General features: G+C 38.6%; 1 protein-coding gene across 6 annotated transcripts in view; it reads left to right on the top strand.

The window, feature by feature from the left end:
- The window catches only part of LOC120544766 (myosin-10), a 104,837-nt gene that overhangs the window by 58,614 nt on the left and 23,622 nt on the right, over window positions 1–22,601 (top strand). For all 6 annotated transcript variants that reach the window (XM_039778722.1, XM_039778919.1, XM_039778990.1 and 3 more), the window contains 9 exons: window positions 1,500–1,631; window positions 1,898–2,104; window positions 3,585–3,722; window positions 3,914–4,037; window positions 4,662–4,833; window positions 8,357–8,569; window positions 9,363–9,507; window positions 9,697–9,903; window positions 10,068–10,172. In XM_039778722.1, coding sequence (XP_039634656.1) covers window positions 1,500–1,631; window positions 1,898–2,104; window positions 3,585–3,722; window positions 3,914–4,037; window positions 4,662–4,833; window positions 8,357–8,569; window positions 9,363–9,507; window positions 9,697–9,903; window positions 10,068–10,172 — 1,443 coding nt within the window. The remainder of the gene's footprint in view (window positions 1–1,499; window positions 1,632–1,897; window positions 2,105–3,584; window positions 3,723–3,913; window positions 4,038–4,661; window positions 4,834–8,356; window positions 8,570–9,362; window positions 9,508–9,696; window positions 9,904–10,067; window positions 10,173–22,601) is intronic.

Below are 22,601 nucleotides of genomic sequence, written 5' to 3' on the forward strand. Positions count from 1 at the left end.
AAACTTTTCATGTTTGAACATCTACATTTCTTTGGCAACTAAGAAACTCCAAACACTAGTGAGGGCTGCGTGATACAGTCAAAACGGCCTGAGCGTAAGTGGAACTTGAGATTGTTTTGTCAACTGCTGTTGATTTATTCTTGCCAAGGTTCACTGGGCTTATTAGAGCAGGGTATCCACTGGTCTTGAAAAGTTTTAACGAACCTAAACCTTTCCTAAAGAAGTAGGCCTTAGAAGGTATTAAAAGTCTTATAGAAAGCCGTAACAATTCCAAATTTTGCTGTACAATTAATTGTCTCAGAAATTATTGTGATTAACAATATAATCGTCTCTTTCAGGCAAATTAAAAAATATTTATTTATTTATCACTTTTTTTCAATATTAAAGTTTTGAATAGATCCCAGGATACATATTATGGCTATATAACTGTTATGTGACCCAGCTAATGTAATAAAACAAATACACAGCCTATGAAGTAAACATTTGAAGTGCCAACAACTAACAATAATAAAACTAAAACTAACAGAAATAAAAAAAATATATAGTCCGACCAATAATCACTTATATAATTACAATTTGGCATATTTAAACAAAATCAACAATTAAATCAATAATTATCATATGCCTCAAGACCTTAGCTAATGTAAGCAATTATTGCGGTTAGACAAAGAATCCGCAATTATGTAAAAAAAAATTGATAATTAGACAATAATGTAATAATTGTTACAAGCCTAGTTACAATATATTTGAGGTGAGGTGTTAAATATTCTACAAGTGAGCCTGAAACAGACAGTGGATTGTAAAGAGGCCACAATTCTTTTTTGTGGAGTTTAAGTCAGCGCCATCAGACCTGTAGCAAACAGTCACTACTACTAGATAATGTAACGAGGAAGTTCATCTAATGATTGGCAAGTGTTTATACACAATATAAGCAAAAAACTAAATTAACCTAGATTAATTATCTTTTAATTGCTTTATCCATACATACATTTTCTGCTGCTTATCTGAGTCCAACTCAAGTTAATTGATTCATTATATTACTAGGAATTATTGTTATATAGTATCACCCCCTCAATGATCTCTAGAGTATAAATAAGGGTTGAATGAATACTGCTGGGAAGTACTGACCAAAATGTGATTATTGATGTCAGTGAATTCATGTACTTAATAAAATTGTAGTCCCTACTGGTTTTCTGTTACCGGTATGACCATGAAAAAAGGTATTTAATTGCATTCTATGTCTTAAAAAGTGTTAAATTTAATTTGGTGAACACTGCAGAAACCCCTAAGAGGTTGATTTTCTCTCTCTCTCTCTCTCTCTCTGTCTCTCTCTCTCTATCTATCTATCTATCTTTCTCAATTTCAATTTTCAATTTGCTTTATTGGCATGACGAAATCAATCAATTTGTGTTGCCAAAGCATAGAAACAAACAAACAAACATCAACAAGGAGTAATTACATGAACAAGTTTAATTTCTCTCTCTCTCTCTCTCTGTCAGGTGAAGCCTCTGCTGCAAGTCACCAGGCAGGAGGAAGAGCTGCAAGCCAAAGATGAGGAGCTGGTAAAGGTGAAGGAGAGACAGCTCAAGGTGGAGAATGAGCTTGTGGAGATGGAGAGAAAACACCAACAGGTAAACATGCTCTAAGTTATGGAAAGTAAATATTTTTTACCTCCTACAAGCTGATATAATTGTGGCCCCAATAAAGGCTTAGGGAACTTTATTTTTCAAAAATTGTGATAAGTTTATCATTGTAACATGCTTTAATTTCCGTAGTAGTGTTTGTATTTACTGTGCTCTATCGATTATTGATAACAATTGAAGAAAGCAATATTGAAGCTAAGAAGGCTGGATATATTTGTATACATGTATGTATATATACTGTTCCCTTTCTCCAGCTCATAGAGGAGAAGAATATTCTAGCAGAACAACTCCACGCAGAGACAGAGCTCTTTGCTGAGGCCGAAGAGATGAGAGTTCGTCTGCTTTCTAGGAAGCAAGAGTTGGAGGAGATCCTTCATGACCTGGAGTCTAGAGTGGAGGAGGAGGAGGAGAGGAACCAGAGCCTGCAGAATGAGAAGAAGAAGATGCAGTCACACATCCAGGTTCATATCTTCACCTATTTAACTAAACCTGTGTCCTATTTTTGTTTTGATGTGCTGACATCCACATTGTTAGTACTTGCCTTTCAAGAACATTACACACTATCATAATTGTCTTCATTTGAACATTTAAAGGGTCTTTCTGTCATGTATATAGAGGTTGAAGAGAGTCCACAGCATTGTCTTTAGGGCTGCAACTAACGATTATTTTAATAATCGCTTAATCTGTTGATTATTATTTCGATTAATCGATGAATCGGATAAAAAAAACAAAAAAGCATTAATTTACATAAACTCAATACATACTTACATACATACTTGTTGTTTTAGTTAACAGTTGTGTAAAGGTAAGTAACCCAAAGAACAGATACAGACAAGAGACACACACATGCAGAGACACACACACACACACACACACACACTTGAAGCTGATTCATTAAATTATTACCATCATTGTAGTAAGTGCAAGTTAAGTTCATTTATACAACACACACAAATATATTTGTCAACAATAACTGATATGGGACAAAGCACAGAATATATACATGACAACAGATAAAGAAATGAATGGGCCAAAAAAGGCGAGTGAATAAAACCGTGTCTTTAGTCTTGCAAACTATACCACCCCTGCTTTACTACTGTTATTAACGAGCTAGCGCTAGCTTGTCATGCTTGTCAGCTGGATAACGAGTAAACACCACACCAGCACCAGAAGAGCTACTGGAGGGACGTTACGTTCCTCACTTCAAAACAGAACAGAAGTAGGATTGTGTAGTGACTTTACCCTGCTGTTAAACTCCCTTCCTCCTCATTAAGGACTCCAACTCATCACCGTGGTGCGCCCATGCCGTGCCGTGTCACTTTTGCTTATCTTGCAATTAACACGTTTTCGATTTATTTAGTGTGAAATGCTCCCACACCTTGGATAACTTAGGTCGTACTGATTTTCACGCCTCCGCCGTGTGTTTCACAACAACGTTACGGGTCTCTCCCGTCTCTCTCCGTATTTCCTCTACCCCCGCTCTGCTCCTTTTTCTTTTCTTTCGCTCCGCGCTGTTCTCAACTCAATTTTTTTTTATCTCCGCGACTGAATGGCGTTATAGTTGCGTGACACAACAAATCGATAATGAAATTCGTTTCCAACTTTTCTAATAATCAAATTTTATCGATTCGTTGTTGCAGCCCTAATTGTCTTAACAAATCTGATCAAACCACACTAATGAAGCCGTTCAGTTTCAGGTGTTAAACTCTTAAGTAATACCTTAAAATGTTTTTTTTCTTTGATCATTGCTTATTTAGTCTTAAATATTGTTAATGTTGTAGAGAAGTACTTTTGCGATTTAAAGAAAGCAAGTGTTGAGGCGCTTTAAAGAGTTTCATGTGTCAAACTCCCATCACTTTATAATAACTGCAGTGTTCCGCCTTCAGCATTAGATTGGTTATGAATCGTTATCTGTGTGTATGTGTGTTTCCCTCTCCATAGGACCTGGAGGAGCAGCTTGATGAGGAGGAAGCTGCGAGACAAAAGCTGCAGCTAGATAAAGTGACAGCTGAAGCGAAGATCAAGAAAATGGAGGAGGATATTCTCCTGCTGGAGGACCAAAACTCCAAGTTCCTTAAGGTGAGAGGATTAGATCTGCAAATGATGTGTCAAACAAGAACATGAAAGCATAATGAAAAAATAAAATAAAATAAGGTGATGGATATTAGTGTGTAATACAAAAATAGTGTATTTTGACCTTTTTACCTCCATATTGTACTTGTATGTCTTAAAGCTTCCAGTCTAACCCACACTTGGATTTCACCCAACAGGAGAAAAAGCTGCTGGAGGACAGGATCAGCGAGATGACCTCCCAGCTGACAGAGGAGGAGGAGAAAGCAAAGAACCTCGGCAAGGTCAAGAACAAGCAGGAGATGATGATGGTTGACCTGGAGGGTAAGGGACTCTGACTCCCAGCAAGCTTCTGTTACTGGCTCCATTTAGGGTCCAAGCCTAGGGAACATTTACTAGAACAGATACAAATAGATGGATGGCCACCGTCCCATCAGTTGAAAGATAGGTGTTGGCCTATGAGAAGCATAAGATAGTACGGTATAAACACAAAATATATCAGGCTAAGCTGAAAAATACCAATACATTTTGAATTTTTTTTTTTTAAAGATTCTTACATCTATAAATGATTGTAAACATTTTATAAATGGCAAACATATTTTGTGTGTATTCTGAAAACGTTAACAAGCAATTTGATTTTAATATGGCTTCATCTGCGTTAATTAAGTGCAGGGTTGCTACAGACCCGAGGAATGTTGGAATGTTTGAAAAAACACCCGTGCATTTAAGCAAAGCAGCTAATGGGATTACAGTTAGTTGTCTCAGGCTGTTAGTAATTAGGTGTTTGCGGTTTATCACTTTCTGTGACCTCCTTATGCCTCGTGACGCTGCCCATTTGCCTCTTTGAGATTGACTGAAGCCAAAAGTTTATTTATTTTTAATCATTATTGGTTTAGCATTTCGTTTATGAATCTTGTTTCTGAGACATGTGATTGTGCCTCCCTTTAGAGCGTTTAAAGAAGGAGGAGAAAACGCGCCAGGAGCTGGAGAAGGCCAAACGCAAACTGGATGCTGAGACAACAGACCTGCAGGACCAGATTGTTGAACTTCAGGCCCAGATAGAGGAGCTGAAGTTCCAACTGACCAAGAAGGAGGAGGAGCTGCAGGCTGCTCTGGCCAGGTCAGTGGTAGACACCTGCAAAATATTAAACACTGATCAACTAAATCCATATTTTAATCAACATCAATCAATCAACATTTTGAAATTGCTATTGACAAGATACAAACAAAAAGATGGCCAACTCACTGTGGATCCTAATAAAAGCCTATCCTAAATTTTGAAACATAATGTTACAGTCACTGAAGGTAGGGAAGCGAAGATACAAAAAAAAGAAAATTAGAATTGAATAATGGAAAGTATTAGATCATATGACCCCAGTGCAATAAAACTCTCTTAAGCTAGAACAATTCCTTAGAGGGGGCTAATGAATTCCAGTTTTATGTACTTACTAATACTTTAATAAATCTGTCTTCTTGACAATAATGAAGCCAATGCTATTATATCTTTTAATTTATTGTTCATTGACTGGAAGTCCAAAGATAGCTGTCATGTGGCAATTCACAATGATACAGATATTGTCTTAGCTGAAGAAAGCACATTAATTATTTTGTATGAAATCAAAAGCCTGTATTTTTGCAGCCACTACCGGGAAGACTCCTCTGAACTCGCACCACTACGAACCTAAACTGGTGTTATAAAATATCACTAGTCCATCAATGTATTTGTATGCGCATTTGGAAGTATCACATTAGAAAATGTTGATGTAAACGACAAATCTTAAAAAGAAAAACAATTCTCAAATTCGCAAAAACGTTTTTATGCTCGCTTGAGATGGTTTTTGCTTTTTTGGATAAAGATTGAATGCACAAAATGGGAGATAGAAACAGCTTTTAATTTGCATTTACTTTTTTATTTCTTTTTTGCAACATTTTAAAGTTTGCTTAAAGGTCCCATGGCATGAAAATGTCACTTTATGAGGTTTTTTTAACATTAGTACGAGTTCCCCCAGCCTGCCTATGGTCCCCCAGTGGCTAGAAATGGCGATAGGTGTAAACCGAGCCCTGGGTATCCTGCTCTGCCTTTGAGAAAATGAAAGCTCAGATGGGCCGATCTGGAATCTTGCTCCTTATGAGGTCATAAGGAGCAAGGTTACCTCCCCTTTCTCTGCTTTACCCGCCCAGAGAATTTGACCCACCCATGAGAAAGAGACATCATGGCTTTCAAACAAGCAAAGTGGCAGTTGGATAAGGCCACACCCCCAACCTCCACCTTGCCCCTCCCTCTCTCCTCCTCAATAGCTACAGACACAGAAATGGCACATACTAAGGAAAGCTCATTGTGGGACTGGCTCTAGTGGCTGTAATTCTGCACCAAGGCTGAATTTCGGGAAAGAGACTTCAGATACAGTATTAGGGGACCACTAGGGCCTATATAAAAGCATCCAAAGAGCACCATGTCATGGGACCTTTAAAATTTGCTTGACAATTAGATGGAAACATGACTATTCTTAGTGGTATTGCTCATTTTCACTACTCTCACTAGTGCAGTACATCCTATTTCCATGACAACTGCACTCCAAGTCAATAGGAAGACCTAAAATAGATGCTACAGCACACAAACGAACACTGAGTCAACTCTGAACTTAAAGCAGCTAACATCCTCTTCAGCTGCTGCAGTTGGTGTTTCAGCACACATTGTATCTATCTCTTCTTTCTATCTATTCCTTACCTCAGTCCCTGTCTATTTTCCTCTGCAGCTCCCAGCTGCAGTTTTTCTGTTTGCCTTCAGCGACACTGGCTGAGACCTTTCATCTTGGAGGCAGCCGTGTCTGATTACAGGCAAATTGATGTTGATTGATGCTCTCTGTCCTGGGCTTTGCAGTAGTTTTTCCAAATGAAGCAATAAAGAGCTGGGCTAAATCAGGCCGTCATTTCACAGTGGAGGAGAAACTATTAACAAACCTGTTTTTACTATCAGAAGATTTTTGTTTTTATTGTGCAGATGTTGAAAAAAGCGTTGCCAGCTATTGCTTAGACGACCTGCATCTTACCACTCTATCCCCACAACAAAGTATTTTCTTAATATAGCTCACTCCTCCGTTAATCTGGATTTTCCACACAAATATTCTGGGCGACACGTTTGGTGTTAAATTTAATTGTATTCCTATTTAGCCGTCACAAGACTGCACGCAGATGAGGTAAACAGCTGTGGAGGTCGTTGCTCTGAAGGTCAGCTCAGATTATTTGAATGAGTCTTCTCAGCAGTTTCCTCCTTACAGCAGACCAATAGTCCAGACTACAGGGGTCATTGGTTAATGTCTGTCTGACTCATTTCACACACAGAAATCATCCGTTTAGTCACAGCTCCAGATAATTAAGCTTTCATTAAACTTGATGTGCCCCATTTTAAATGCAGCAGCTATTCTGAGAACAATTTTATTATTATTATTTCTTTTTTTAGAAAATGGGGAATTACTTTTATATGGTAGTCATTAGTGCCTTTAATCAACGCTGTGGCATTGTGTTAATGATGAATCATTACATTCAGTGGGTTTAATCATTGGGTTTCTTCGTAAGTGAGGTATGTTATGGGAGTGTTGCAGCTATCATGAATTTGACTTGGGCCCTTACTTCCAGCAGCAAACATTTCAACAGTCTCATTAACATGTTCATCTTCTCACAGTATTTGGAAAGCTTCAGCCGTGAACAGTTCACCACACTGCCACCCTGTGTACACTGGTCGCCTCATTTCAGTTTTAAAAATGCTTTAAACATTGCTGACTTGCCTTTTCTTTAATGTACATATCATTACAGACAAAAGTTAATACATTTACATCACTGCATTCTTGCACTTGTGCTGTCATTTTGAGGACCAAAATATTCCTCATAGATTTCTGTGGTAAAACTAAAATAACGGCAAAGTAAGTAAGGAAAAAAGCAACGTTTTCTGAATAGAATTTACTGTGATTTTTGCTCACTGCTAAAAAATATTCAATTAAAACTAAAAACACTGAAAAAAGTTAAAGTGGCAGTTAAAATGTGGAAGAACATGAAGAATGAAAAAGTGCTTAGAGAAGATGAAAAGTGTCCATTTAAGTGTGAACACTGAGTGTGGTTGAAGTGAATGTGCTAAAAGGAGTTGAAGTTTCAGTGAATGTTAAAGCACTAAAAGGAGTTAAAAATAAATAGTGTAAACACTCAAAGCAGTTGAAGTGTATTAACAGTGGAAGTTGTGGAACTTTAAGGGTCTGTAGAAGGTTTTTTTGTTTGTTTAAAAGATCTGAGGACTGAAAGGGGTTGAAGTGTCAGTCGAAGCGTAAACATTATAGGGAGGTTAAGTGTACAAGAACATACTCTATATTATTGTGCTTGTCCTGTTATTTTGAGGACCAAAATATTCTTATAGATTCTTATGGTAAAACTAAAATATAAAAATTAAAAAACTAAGATTTTGATTTGGTGTAGAAGAAATTGTTTTAAATTTATTAAGAAATTATAAATTCTGATCCTCAGCTGAAGGTCTAACCTAAGCAGATGTTTTCACCGTTTTCAATACGAGGAAGAAGTTGTTGTAAGTGTTGTAAGTTGTAGGATAAGGATCTACTCTGAAAAACTGACTTGTGTTCTTTTGTGTCGCCAACCAGGAGTGATGAGGAGACGCTCCAGAAGAACAACGCCTTGAAGCAGGTTCGGGAGCTACAGGCCCACCTAGCTGAGCTTCAGGAGGACCTGGAGTCGGAGAAGATGTGTCGAAGTAAAGCTGAAAAACTTAAAAGGGACCTGAGTGAGGAGCTCGAGGCCCTGAAGACCGAACTGGAGGACACGCTGGATACCACTGCTGCCCAGCAGGAGCTCCGGTGCTTATTTAAAGCTGGTTTATCAATGATGATTACGGGGAACTCCACCGATTTTACACATCAATGTCTGTTTGCAGGTTTTGGGGAGTAGAGCTGCATATGTGAAAAAAGTTGTATGAAACCTCCTTGTGGCTCCAGAGGGAGCTGATCAAAATCTGATCAATTGAGTCAGCGTTAGTTGGGGCTGACAACTACGAGTTCTAAAATGACCTCTGTAGCTCCTCATCTCTTGCTTGAGGCTAGCGTCTACATTAGCCGCTACTAGCAAAACAGTAATGTAGGCGTTAGCTTTTGACAAAGAAGAAGAAAAGGCAAAATCTCTGGTTCTGCCCATTGTGAGTCCGACAATGTTTTGTCAGTGCAATATTAAATCGGTGGAGCACTCTTTTAAGTCATGATGGTTTTCATACTGGTGTTGTTTAAGAACTGCAGGGTTTGACAAAAGCATAACCTTTTGTGAATATATTCATTTACATATTATCATTCAAGACACTCAACTGTGTTCGATATTTTCCACTAATATGCTGCAAATGTGCAGAATTTATTTCAGTTCCAACCTCTTAACATTTTTGTATAGTTTTTCATATATATATATATATATATATATATATATATATATATATATATATATAGTCTTTCACACGTCAGTTACCTCATACAATATAACATGCTCATTCCTTAGTGGGCATTAATTGGGATTTTATTAAGACAACCCTGCATGTTAAGATGTTTTTGTATTGTATCTTAGAATGTCCATTCCTCTTAACCCTCTCCCTTGTGTCTGAAACTCCAGGTCCAAGCGAGAGCAAGAGGTGGCAGAGCTGAAGAAGGCCATAGATGAGGAGACCAAAAACCATGAGGCTCAGATCCAGGAAATGAGACAGAGGCAAGCCACAGCGCTGGAAGAACTGTCCGAACAGCTGGAACAGGCCAAGAGGGTGAGTGGGTCGTACCTAGTTACACTTGCAGGGCTTGTACACATCAGTCTACATCAGTTGTATGATATGCAGACAGAAAATGAAATACAATTTGCAGTTAACAGACAGGATCCCAGAATCAACTGCCAATTTAGATAATATGACTATGAACATGAAACCATAAAACATTGTTATTATTTCTCTGTGCAGTTCAAGTCCAACTTGGAGAAGAATAAGCAGAGTCTGGAGAATGACAACAAAGAGTTGTCCTGTGATGTGAAGACTCTGCAGCAGGCAAAGACAGAGTCCGAACATAAGAGGAAAAAACTGGAGGCCCAGCTGCAGGAGTTTATGGCCAGGGCCACCGAGGCTGAGAGGACCAAGGGAGAGCTGGCTGAACGCTCACACAAACTCCAGGTGAACACAAAGCAGCAATATATTTGGAGCAGTTTTGCTATGAAATGAAGGGATATAGCCCCGGGGTACTATAGAAATCAAACGTATATTTTAAGCGGGATTATTCATGGAATGCTGCTTTGTATTTGTTTATTGTGCTTTCCTCATAATCCCATCTTCATTAGACGGAGCTGGACAATGCGTGCACTATGCTTGAGGTGGCAGAGAAGAAGGGCCTCAAACTGGCCAAGGAAGTCGACAAACTGAACAGCAAACTGCAAGACTCAGAGGTATGAAAGAGTTGGCTGATCAACATCGTGTGTGTGTGTGTGTGTGTGTGTGTGTGTGTGTGTGTGTGTGTGTGTGTGTGTGTGTGTGTGTGTGTGTGTACGCATTTCTATACCGATGGGGACCTTGACCTGAATACACACTCACAAGGTGGGGACTCGTGTCACCGTGGGGACCAAAATCAGGGTCCCCACGGGCAGACCCTCTCAAAGCATAGAAAACAGCTTCCTGATATGCCCAGTATCAATATCTCCAATGTCCCCTTTGGGGGTTTTCATGAGAAAAATGTGTGTGTGTAAGACGCTGACGTCCTACTGGCAAACGGTGGTATTGCAAGTGTGTGAACTTTTCTGTGAACATGCGCGCCCCTCCTGGTAATAAATGGGTATTGCAGCATAATGAAAATTTAACTCAGTCAATGATGCACCCCTCCTGGTGGGAGATGGTATTACAGCATAATACAATTTGAACTTTCTGTTAGCCCAGCCATAGTAACTCAAACTCAGAATACTTAAAATTAAAGTCCTACAATTTGATCAATATCTACTGGTTTAACATAAAATTCAAAATTCAATTCCACTTAAAAAGCTATCTCTGCTTAAACATGTCCTAGAATGTGCTTTTTCTTTTGTTTAATTTGCAATTATAACTAAAATGAGGCTATTTATTGTCTAACATAAGAGAATTATGAACAAATCTTGTTGCCTTAGTTAAGTTAAATGTTACATTTTACTGTAATTATATTGCAGATAGCTAGTTTATCTTTGTGTCATAATACTAAAACTGTATTTACTTTGCCAGTTACCTGTTTATAGACCTAAATTATCAAGATAGGATTACTGATTTTCAAAATGTTTTTTATCCTGATGATCCATCAAATATACTAGTGAATTAGTGAATCTATTTACAAATGGTTATGAAACTGTAAAAAACACACCTCACTATAGGCCTATTGGCCCTTCAGATCAATAGATAAATCTTCTTGCTCAGTTATTTCTTCATAGTTTTGTTTCATAACATTAGAAACTTGGTAATATAGGCTACTAACCATGCATGCAACATCTTCATCATGTCAAACGCCTGTGCCTAATATCTTCATTACCTCATTCATCTAATATAACTATATAACCAGACCTAGTAACCTTGCAAAGGTTCGATTTGTGGATTACAGCTCTAAAGGTAAAGGTAAAGGTACTTTATTTGTCACATACACGTACATGTAGCGAAATTCATTCTCTGCATTTAACCCATCCCTCAAGGGAGCAGTGGGCAGCCAATGACAGCGCCCGGGGACCAACTCCAGATCTGACCCAGTGCCTTGATCAAGGGCACTGACTGGAGAACCTAGTACATGTTTTTGATGGTGGGGGAAACCGGAGCACCCGGAGGAAACCCACGCAAACATGGGGAGAACATGCAAACTCCACACAGAAAGGCCCCGGAACGACTTGGATTCGAACACAGAACCTTCTTGCTGTGAGGCCACAGTGCTAACCACTGGACCACCATGCTACTATTACATTACATGTCATTTAGCGGACGCTTTTTTCCAAAGTGACTTCCAATTGTTACATATGTCAGAGGTTGCACGCCTCTGGAGCAACTAGGGGTTAAGTGTCTTGCTCAGGGACACATTGGTTGATGTATCGCAGTGGGAATTTAACCCAAAACCGTTATGCTGGAGATGGGGTTTCCCATCTGGCCACATATTTCCAAAATACGAATAGGAAACATCATTTGAGGCTCAGAAAGCACACATCTCACTGACCATGTCTCTCGGCACTGGAGCCCTACAGTGCAGTTTGCTCTCCCTTTGCTTTACGCTCTGTACACTACTGACTGGCCCTCCAGGACCCCCTGTAAAGCTTATATGCAACAATGATGTGTCAGCTTACAGACATGATGTCAAGCAGCTGGCATCCTGGTGCAGCCACAACAACCTGTAACTAAATGCTCAGAAGACATTGGAGATGATTGTGGACTTCAGGAAGAGCCCCCCCTGAGCACCCTCCATCTGCCCTTAAAGATGATAGGCAAAGGTTCGAAGATAATAACCCCATTCAACAAGTATCACACGTTCCACATTCCAGCACTCTTTCAATTTTCAGGAGTAACCTTCTAATACAGTAGCTTCCGTGGCAAAAGTTTGAGCTTAAAGTTCCAAACGCACTATGGCACAAAAAGTCTAATGCCTCTACTGATGGGGGGATCTGTAACATACAAAACCTTTGCCTAAATAGCGGACTTTTCTACAATACTGCTGGTTCTGTGGTGTTGGCGCTTAAAATCTGATGCCTGCAGTGCGCCATGGAAGCATCAAATGAGGCAGGTCAAAAGAACTGCGGCAAATTATCGCTTTCAGCGCTTTGGGCCTTGATTTACAGCATACAACATATTTTTCTTTTGATAGAGAGCAAAAATAAAAGGTAGGCTTTAATATATATAGCCTATTTCATAATTATAACTTCTGTAATATATTTAAGTTTCGAAAAGTTGGGACCTTTACCTATCATCTTTAACATTCTTGGCTCAGTAGTCACCACTGGGACACACATTTAAGAATACACAATATCCCAGGATCTGAAGTGGGATGCAAAAATCAACACCAATGCAAAAGGCTGAAAGAGCATACTTCCTGCTTCTGGTAAGGTTAAACAGGACTCAGGACTTGGCCAGACTCAGCTGCATTATCCAGTTTGCTAAATTGATCATTGGTTGAAAGCTACCATATCTATGTTTCCCCCTCATTAACAAATAACTGTATGTGTATATATGACAGCCTTCTGCCACAAACCCCTTATAACCCTCACGCCCTGCTATTGCTATTGCTTACAAAGAAATCTGTATATTCTGTTTGATAAGATCATTACTTACCCTGGCCCAGATTTCCTTTTTTTACACTCAGCCCAACCTAGTTTGATAAAAATGTAATATGTTTCACATGGATTAATCATGGTGCTGCATCTGTATCCTTCATAACTTGGGCTGTTTAGGTTTAAACAAACAAGCACGTTTCTAACTGTGTGTTCAGGTGTGCCTGGATATTACAGAACTATGGGTCTTCATGTTGAGGTAAATTTCACAAAACAGAAAAGTCAAATCCATAATTTAAAGTGTGTTTTCAGTCATCCAGGTCAGAGGATGCCTTGAATTACTCAGCAAGAGCAAAATTGTCTTAAAATAACTGCAAAGAAAATCAGCAGTCATCCATTTTAGTAAAAAACATGACCAGTCAGGGTCAGTAAAATTGCAATTTCCATATTCCCTTGAATGCAGCAGTAGTGCAGGTGCAGATTGCAGTCCTCCCTCCCCACCCAATATGTCTCTCAACTGACCTGGTTGTGACCTCTGAAGCAGAGAGGCCGGAGAGGAACAGACAGTTTGGCATGAATTCAGTTATTTCCAAACAAAACCTCACGTTATTTTATGCTATACATGTTCAATAAAGACTAATGTATTAAATATGTATTCATTATAATTATATTTATAGTTATTTAAGAGATGATTAAGATATTTTGATACTTAAGTAATAGCTTACAACAGGCCATAGTATGTTGTGATAAAGGCACAACATATAGCAGGGCAGATAATGTTAGCCTAGCACAGACTTTTTGCACAGACTATTTCTTTTACATAAAGCTAATGAAAAGGCACACAATAACAAAAACTAACTTAACAATCGAGACAGAACTAGACAAGCAACTAACTACTGGCGGCAGTGGTAGAAGAGCAACTCCTGTTTTCTGCTAGATTAAAATTGCTGTGTTTATCAATGAAGAAGGCTTTTAAGAGAGCATAGACAACAACTTCAATTCCTTTTAGTAAAGGGCTGTCTGATGGCAAAATAAAGCGGCGAAAAAATTCTAAATATATACAGTATATAGATACTTCGCCAACCAACTCTGTTTCATGGCAGTGTGTGTGCAGATGAACAGCTTTTGTCCGTTGCACCAGCTATCAGTTTGTGTAATGTTGTATCTCAAACTTGGAGTGATACTTGTTGTTCAAAGGAATTCTAATTATAGCTTTTGTATGTGGTTGTTATTATATCACTGTTATGAACCAGAACAAATCAGTTTGCTTGATTTGAGCAACCTTTTTATATTATGGTTTTGATAGTTTAGTTATGCCATCTCATTGCTGGACTACCATACCTGATATTCAAGCTCATTTGAAGGTTTGGTGCAGTTCAGCTTTATTGCTTGCCATCCATTCTCCCTTTTTTCCCCACCATGGATACTTCTGATGTTGCTTCAGATCTGCATCTTATCCCTACATTTCATTTACATATAGATAATATAGTATAAGCTAACAATGATGAATACATTGTTACTTTTGTAATTAACTTTAAAAAAGCTGTAAGGCCTAAAGAGAACTATGAATACAATTCTGAAAACTTTAAGCTCATGTATTAATAACAATACTCCAAACCATATAATTTCTATGGTTCAGACTGCTTAAAGCTGCTTACACATAAAAGCCGGCAAAATCGCTCTGCGCGGGCCAATCCATTGAGAGCAGTGCCACCAACTAGGCACTGCGCGTAACCCTGGCATCATGCACCTCTCAGAATTGCCGAATTGCTCGCTTGTGCTCAGCACAATTACATTTTTTCACTCAAATTCTAAATCAAACAGGACATCTTAAAGGCCCCTTTCAGTGTATTTTGACATATTTATGGTATTTCATATTTTTGAGTCATTTTCATGACAATTTTGAGTAACAAGTGAGAGGCAGTTTCTGTGTTGTTCTAATAATTGTCTCATTTGTGGTCTGATAAACACTGACTTTATCAAATTGGAAGTTTCTAATATATTATAGAAGAGTTTAGACCAAAGATTGGCGACGAGACACAACTGTTTTAGAACATTGCAGTTTCAGCAGTCTAAACTGGCTCATCTCAGCTGGACACAAACCGGCTAATGGTGTTGCTGCACTCAGCTGGTCAAGTCTCCAGAGGCTGTTTTAAAACTCTTAGAGACGCTCTCTGTTTCAACAGAAGTCAGCTGGTTGAGTGAGCTTACAAACTATAGAAATAAAGTGATCCATAATGCATTTATTTCTGTTACAAACTCTCAGCTGGTGGAAATGGCAGTTTTAGACAGTGGCTCAACGAGCTGCAACCAGGGTTTGTGGTGGAGCGGAGTTAGAGAGAGATTGAAGAGAGGGAGCTGCGTTAGAACAAAGTTGAGAATCAGAGAACTACAATATATGAAATATATTTTGATGAATGTTATGAACATGTAAGATAAAAATATGTATATTTATTATTAATTAATTGTGTATTGATGGGGAGAAAAATTTATTAATTTAGTATAAAAACAACCCAATAATAATGAAGAAATTAATTTCAAATAATGCCAAATATTTTGTCTGCTTATATGCTAAAAACTTTCAGTGTTTGTAGCGTATGGTTTAAATTGTAGTCTTAAATTGAGCTAATGTTACCACATTTAAAAGAAAACACTGTTACACACAATCTGTCATGTTCAAGTCCCCCGATCCTGACCACGCCTCACCCCCACTCTGGCCATGCCTTTACCATGTGGCAAACATGAGGTGTGTTTGCCTCGTGTCCAGGCCCTCCCCTTACATTAGGTGAGTTTGGCGGTGTGAACTCAAATATCAACTGAACGGATAAGAGCACGCTGACATGCACAAGCATCTATACCAGGGTGGCCAACCAGTTCAGAATAAAGAGACCACAATAAAACACGCACCAGCAGCAAAAGCCACACAACACATGCAGGTCCACATTACAATACGCAACCATGACTTCCATATCTAATGAAAGTCATAATACATAGCAGTTTTCATAGTTTTTTTTTTTTCTTACTTAGATGGACTCCAGTGGGAAACCTGACAGTCTTTGTTACCCACAATCCTTTTAGGTCTGATTGTACTCGGTTGGGGGCCACTCTTTCACTCATTTGTCACTAGAGGGGCTTTCAAACAATCTGACTCAGCAGTGAAAGGGTTAATATTGAGGAAGGTGATCTGGGGCTGCTTTGTTTTCCTCAGGCTGCAGAATCTGTCCATAAAAAACTCTGCTGCGTTATTTTTTATTTTAAAATAATTGTCAGATGCATTCGGGCGGCTTTTTTTAACCAATCTGAAATGTTTCAAAAAGTTTAAAAAAAAAAAAAATCCACCAATAACACAGCCACACAGTAAGAGCCCCAAAGGAGAAGGCACAGAGCCGCATACCGCTCAAGAGCCACAGGTTCGGCACCCCTGATCTATACAGATATTTTGATGAATGTTATGAACATGTAAGATAAAAATATTTATTATAATTATTATTAATTTTTCCTAATGAGGAAAAATGTATCCATTTAGTATGTACACTTGTCATTGGCTTAATTTTGAGGAAAAAAACTAACTAATAATAAATTAAAAATTAAAAAATAATTATTTTTATTTCAAGTTAAGCCAAAAGCATCTCGCTTCGCTTATATGCTGAAAGGTTTCAAGGTTCGTTTGGGTTTCGGATCGTTTTCTCAAATTGAGCTACTGACGCCGTTAAAAGAAAACACTGTTACACGCGTATGTCATGTTCAAGTCCCCATCCCGACCACGCCCATCCCCACTCTGGCCATGTGGCCAGTGTGTATACCGGAGTCCCCATGGTGTCCAGCCCCTCCCCTCACGTAAGCTGTGAACTCTGCGCCAGATCTTCACTGCATGGACGGAGCAGGCTGGAGTCATGGATCAGGGAGAGATGGTGAGTCTAAAATTGATTTTACTTCCATTTAAACCGTTTACAATTCTGTTTAAAATAGATTTGTACTGTTTTCGCATGTAAAGCAACTCTTATAGATACATTTGAAAATAAAATGTTAGAAGGCTAACTTATATCTTGTCAGCCAAATAAGTTAATGCTAGCTAGTTTACTGGCAGCTAACATTACAGTTTATAAACCAACACCATCTTAGTTTACAGTAAATTGTGCCGCCGCCGTGTCAAATGGAAACCTTAGTTTAGGACAGTAGCAGGTGTGGTTCTCAGGACCAGGTCAGCCATTTTGTAATGTGCACATGCCGCTGACCTTTGCCATTTTGCAACTTTTACCATAATGTGTGTGTGTGTGTGTTGGGGGGTTTAAACAAAAGTATAAATCAAGAGATGGCTGCAGTAATGTTAAATGCACTGATACTGAGCTGAAATGAAGTGTACTGCAACATGTGTCTTGCAGTCAGAATCAGATAGTGCTGTTGTGTGGAGGTGGGGGTGTTGAGTGAGAGGGAGTGGTGACTACAGAAGGAGAGGGGGCTGGGGAACTATTTTCTCCAGAGAGATAAATATGTTGTACTTAAAGATTTTCCCATAAAAACCATCCTATCATGTTTTCTGGACTAATATTTGACAGTTTTGTAGTGTTAATTGGTTTATAAGCTTGTATTGTAATCTGCATATTTATTTATTACACATTGAGCATTAGTATGGCTTAAGAAAGATGTATAATGTTGAAAGCCCCTTTAGACTCAAAGTTTTCATATTATTTCGGCAGACACAATGGAAATATAAATTTTGTAGCTATTAATTTATTGAAAATATGGACATACAGTGTTATACTACCTCTCTGATGGTGCATGTGACACGTACCGCCTAATCTACTGTTAATAAACTGGAGAAAGCAGCTACAATGTGTGACTAATATGATATGACTTGCAGGAAGAAGATTTGACAACCATTCATGGTCACCGTGACAGCCCTTTAAATTCCTTCAGGTCAGTAAAGTGATGATTAGGACAACTCGTAATATGAATTTGCACTTAATGATCTCTTTTGGTCATTTTGCTGGTACACATTAAATATCTGCTATAGAATGTTTGTTTGGAAATATTGTCATGGAAATCAGTGTTGGTTTGGGGCATGAGACTCAGAAAGTTGATGTGTTGCATGGCAAAGGCTCGATTTGCACGCAGTATTCCACCTGCAGTTTTGTTGATAAATCCAACTTTCTGAGTCTCATGCAGGGTTATCTCTGCCATTATAGAGCTTAGGGGCAGCGCCAAAGCATATAAAACATAAAACAATTTTGGACATCATCTGGACTGCAAACATAGACTGTATAGAAGCCGATAAACAGGAGGGGCTCCTGCTTGTTGTCTTCTGGACACGTGCTGTATGATGGACACAAACAGTGTTACAACAATAACACTAACACACCATGCATGTTGCACACGCAGTCCCAGGTACAGCCGAACATTAGATAGTGTGTGGTGGAAAAAGAGAGGGACTGTGAGTATAAAGTTAATAATCATTTGCATAATAGATGTGAATGTAGAATTTTAGTCTGTGTACAGTATATCTGTTGGTAATTGCTACAACTCCTCAAGACACAAAGCCAAGTTCCCGTCTCCTGCTTGCTACCTGCTGGTTTAAAGTGAAAACGGTTAGCCAGCCCGGCACAGAGCTAGCGACAACTTTAGCTAAGGTTCACTCACCAACCGTGGGCTGACCTTTAAGGTGGACAAGCTATTCTCATTTTAGTGACAAGCTCCTCCAAGTTTTGCTTCTAATGATCCTTCCCTAGCTGCAACCAACAACAACTCGGCTAAGCTTTTGCAAAAATAACTGTTTAATGACATCACCAATATGCAAATGAATGTGTGGACGTCATTGCATCTAAGCGCTCTTGAAATCTCAGGGAAAACCCTGTCATGCACTGTCACACATCAAACAATGCAATGTATGAAACATCCTCAACATTCTATGGCTGCCATCTTATAGTTTACCAAATGAGATTACCCTGATGCTCTATAACGTTTCAATTTGATCTATTTAAGTTCTGTTGTAAACATATTTATCTCCTGTCATATCTTTACTAATGACTATAACCCCATTAACACTCTCTGACAGTGCCTTGAAGAAATAGATACTTGATGTCACAGAACTTCCTCCAGCTTAACAAAAATAAAACTGAGGTGGTAGTTTTCGGAAAGGAGGAAAGATGCAAACTTTCTACCTTGCTTGAAAGGAAGGGCTTAATAGCAAAGAAAGTGGTAAAAAACAACCTTGGTGTCCTTATAGATAATGATCTAAATTTTAGCAGTCACATTAAAACAGTCATAAAAATCATTATACCTTCATCTTAAAAATATCAATAAACTAAAAGAATATATTTCAAAGGAGGATCTTGAAAAAATCATACATGCTTTCATTTCTAGTGGGATTGATTATTGCAATGTGCTGGACTCCCTAAAAAGACTTTAAAACCACTCCAAATGGTACAGAATAGTGCAGCCAGGATCCTTACTAAAACAAAAAGAATAGATCATATTACGCCAGTCTTAAAGTCCTTACACTGGCTCCCAATTTAATACAGAATGGAAATCTAAGGCACTTCTGTTAGTTTTAAGTAACTAAAGGGGATGGGACCAAACTACCTGCATGACATATTCCAACAACATTCTCAACCAAGACACCTTTAGATTAAAACATTAGCAACTACTACTGAAACCTACTGTCAGAACAAAACAGGGGAAGCAGCTTTTAACCACTATGGTGTCGATCTTTGGACCAGCTTCCAGAGGACATAACAAAATCTGAACTTGGAAATTGAGATTTTCACTCATAGAAAAACATTCTCACAACCTTGATCTGAATGTAATAACACTAATTCACAAATGTGTAGATTTATTTTACCATAGATACAATGACAGTAGCAAATTTGTAATGCAACGCTTACTGATTTTATATATTATTATTATTTATATTAAACAATGATGGGTAAATGTTGCATTACAAGTTTGTAGCTATCATTGTATCTGTAAAAATCAATCTACACATTTGTGAAATTCTTTGTGTGAATATTTTTCAATAGGTGGAACATTTTCTCTCACGCTTTGCACCATATTTACCTTCATAGTCATAAATTACGGCGGCAAGGCAGAAACATTAGCCATTTGTTTACAATGTTGTTTTCCCTGTGTATGTATTTTTAAAGTGGAAAATGTAAACAGACCAACAGCTACCTGTAATGACTGCCTATTACTGCACCCTCAATAATAATGTGATCATCAGCTACAAGTTTATGAGAAAAGTTCAGCAGCATCATAATTCAATTCAATTTTATTTATAGTATCAAATCATAACAAGAGTTATCTCGAGACACTTTACAGATAGAGTAGATCTAGACCACACTCTATAATTTACAAAGCCCCAAAATTCCCCCAAGAGCAAGTAGTTCGACAGTGGCGGGGATAAACTCCCCTCTTAGGAAGAAACCTCGGACAGCACCATAAGAAGAGCTGTAGCTAGTAACATTAGCATTATGTTTTATTATGCTTAGCAACTGTATTTATTCAGTCACAGCATTCTTGCCATAGGCCCTCATACATGTTATCGGTTCATTATGGCTGCTGCTTAAACTCACGCCGTAAGTCAACTAGCCTGCAACACAAATCAAACAGGCCTACCTTCTGTCATGCCAATGTAAACTTCCTACTTTCAAGCAAACACACCTAGCAATCTCTTCCTCTCTGCATCATGTTTTTATTGAACAACATGGCATCATGACTGGCTTAGGCGGGCCATTGCAGGATGATCCAGTATTTAGCCTGAGTTGTAGGTTTCATATTTTTCCCAAGTAAGGTTTTGCTTTGTGTAAGTCATTGTATTGTAGATTTTGTTTTATAAAATCACAGTGTTGTACATAATCTCAAATAATAATAAGCCTACATGAATCCCACTATAATATGTCACATTTTCATCATTAGGTTAATCTGGAAAAAAAATGCTTGTTAGGCTTTACCATCATCATCATCATCAGTGTCAAAGATTACAGCTTTTAAAAAGGTCACCAAAAGGTAGAGTCAGTCAGTTTAGCAGGTTATACTAGGTACGTTAGATGTGGTGCATAGTAATACTAATATGGAATGTAGTGGGAGAGGAATTCTAAAATAAATTAGTTTTAACAGAACAATTATCAATAAGTAAATGGCATACATTTATTTTAACTAACAACAATAATTGTTTGCTTTGTATTTAATCCCGAGGAAATGGACCAGAGCTCTTCTGACTCTACAGTGATCCTTGAACTAAGTTCCGTCCCTGAAAAGGAGGACATAAGTGTTCCTGAACTCAAGAGAGCAGAAAGTGTATTTGTAAGTTCACATACAATCCAATGCACAACTTGGTCTGACAATAACAGTAGTGGGGGAAATTGTATGGGTTTTAACCTGTTAAGTCCGGACCGGACCTGGTACCGGGTTCCACAGCACTAAGTGGTCGTGAGCTATTGTAAATTTGTGCTTGTTTAAAACTCTAGCTTAATCACAGCCAAAACATCTTAAACTCTAGACCAATACTTTTCTTAGCCATTTTCAGAAAATATACAAATTTGGCTCACTACCACTGATGGGATTTGGCCTACTCCTCCGGTACTTAAATTTGGTATTTAATGATATGGCATTTTTCTGTAATCAATAGTATTAAAGGAGAACTCCTGGCAATTTTACAATAATCTTGCTATACCTACTGTATGTGAGTACCGTCGATAGCAAAAAAATGAGCCGATTCGGTGCTAGTGAACGGAGCTAATACAGCTAACACCCAGAGCTCTCACTCAGCTAAAACGGCAGTTTTGGGGCATAAGATAAAGAGGGCCTTTGTGCTCTTAACAGACACAAAATGCAATTAAAAACATCTGTACAACATGAACAGGGCCCCTTACATGACAACAAGATGCATTTAGCAACTTAGCCATTGTTTAAATTCACCCACCCTGTTAGCCGCTAGCCGTCGGCTGGGATGAGGAGTGTGTTCAGCCAGGCTCCGTAATAATCATCACGCAGCAGTTCTGTGTGTATTTGTAGCATATATATCCATTTTGTGTGCGTTGGTGAGTTGGAGTCTTGCCAGTGTTGATTGTTGTGGTTTCCTTAGCCGGGCTTAGCAGGCCCCGCCGGCCCCTCGTTTCTGCTTCCTGCCCGCCTCCTGGCTTACCACGCCCGACAACAATCCAACGAACGCCCGCTGGTCTGGTGGATGTCCTCCAGAAGACTCATTTAAGCCTTCGCTGCAAAATATTTTATTTCCCACCTCAAAAATGTAGTAGTAGTACTGTAAATGTACTGTAGTGATTATGACCATATTAGTGACTATGTAACCTACTGGAAACGGACCAAATTATGTTTGCCTTGTACAGTAAAATAGTGTTACAGACGCGCTGAAGTCCCGCTTTGAATTAAGTTGTAGCAGGAAAAGGTAAACAGTGTGCAGGTTGGAGGAGCTGCCGTGTGGTGTGAAGAGTGAAGAGCTGGAGGCGTTCACAAAGGAAGAAGCTTGAGTAATGTAACTATGGAGCTAGAGCTAGCCTTCAGTAACGCTTATTACTGTACAAGAAACAGGCATCATTTGGCCCGCTTCCATGTAGTAACATAGTCACTAATATGGTCATAACCACTCACAGTGCTCAATTACCT

This window comes from Perca fluviatilis, chromosome 1 (assembly GCF_010015445.1).
Source record: "Perca fluviatilis chromosome 1, GENO_Pfluv_1.0, whole genome shotgun sequence".
NCBI classification, from domain to species: Eukaryota; Metazoa; Chordata; class Actinopteri; order Perciformes; family Percidae; genus Perca; species Perca fluviatilis.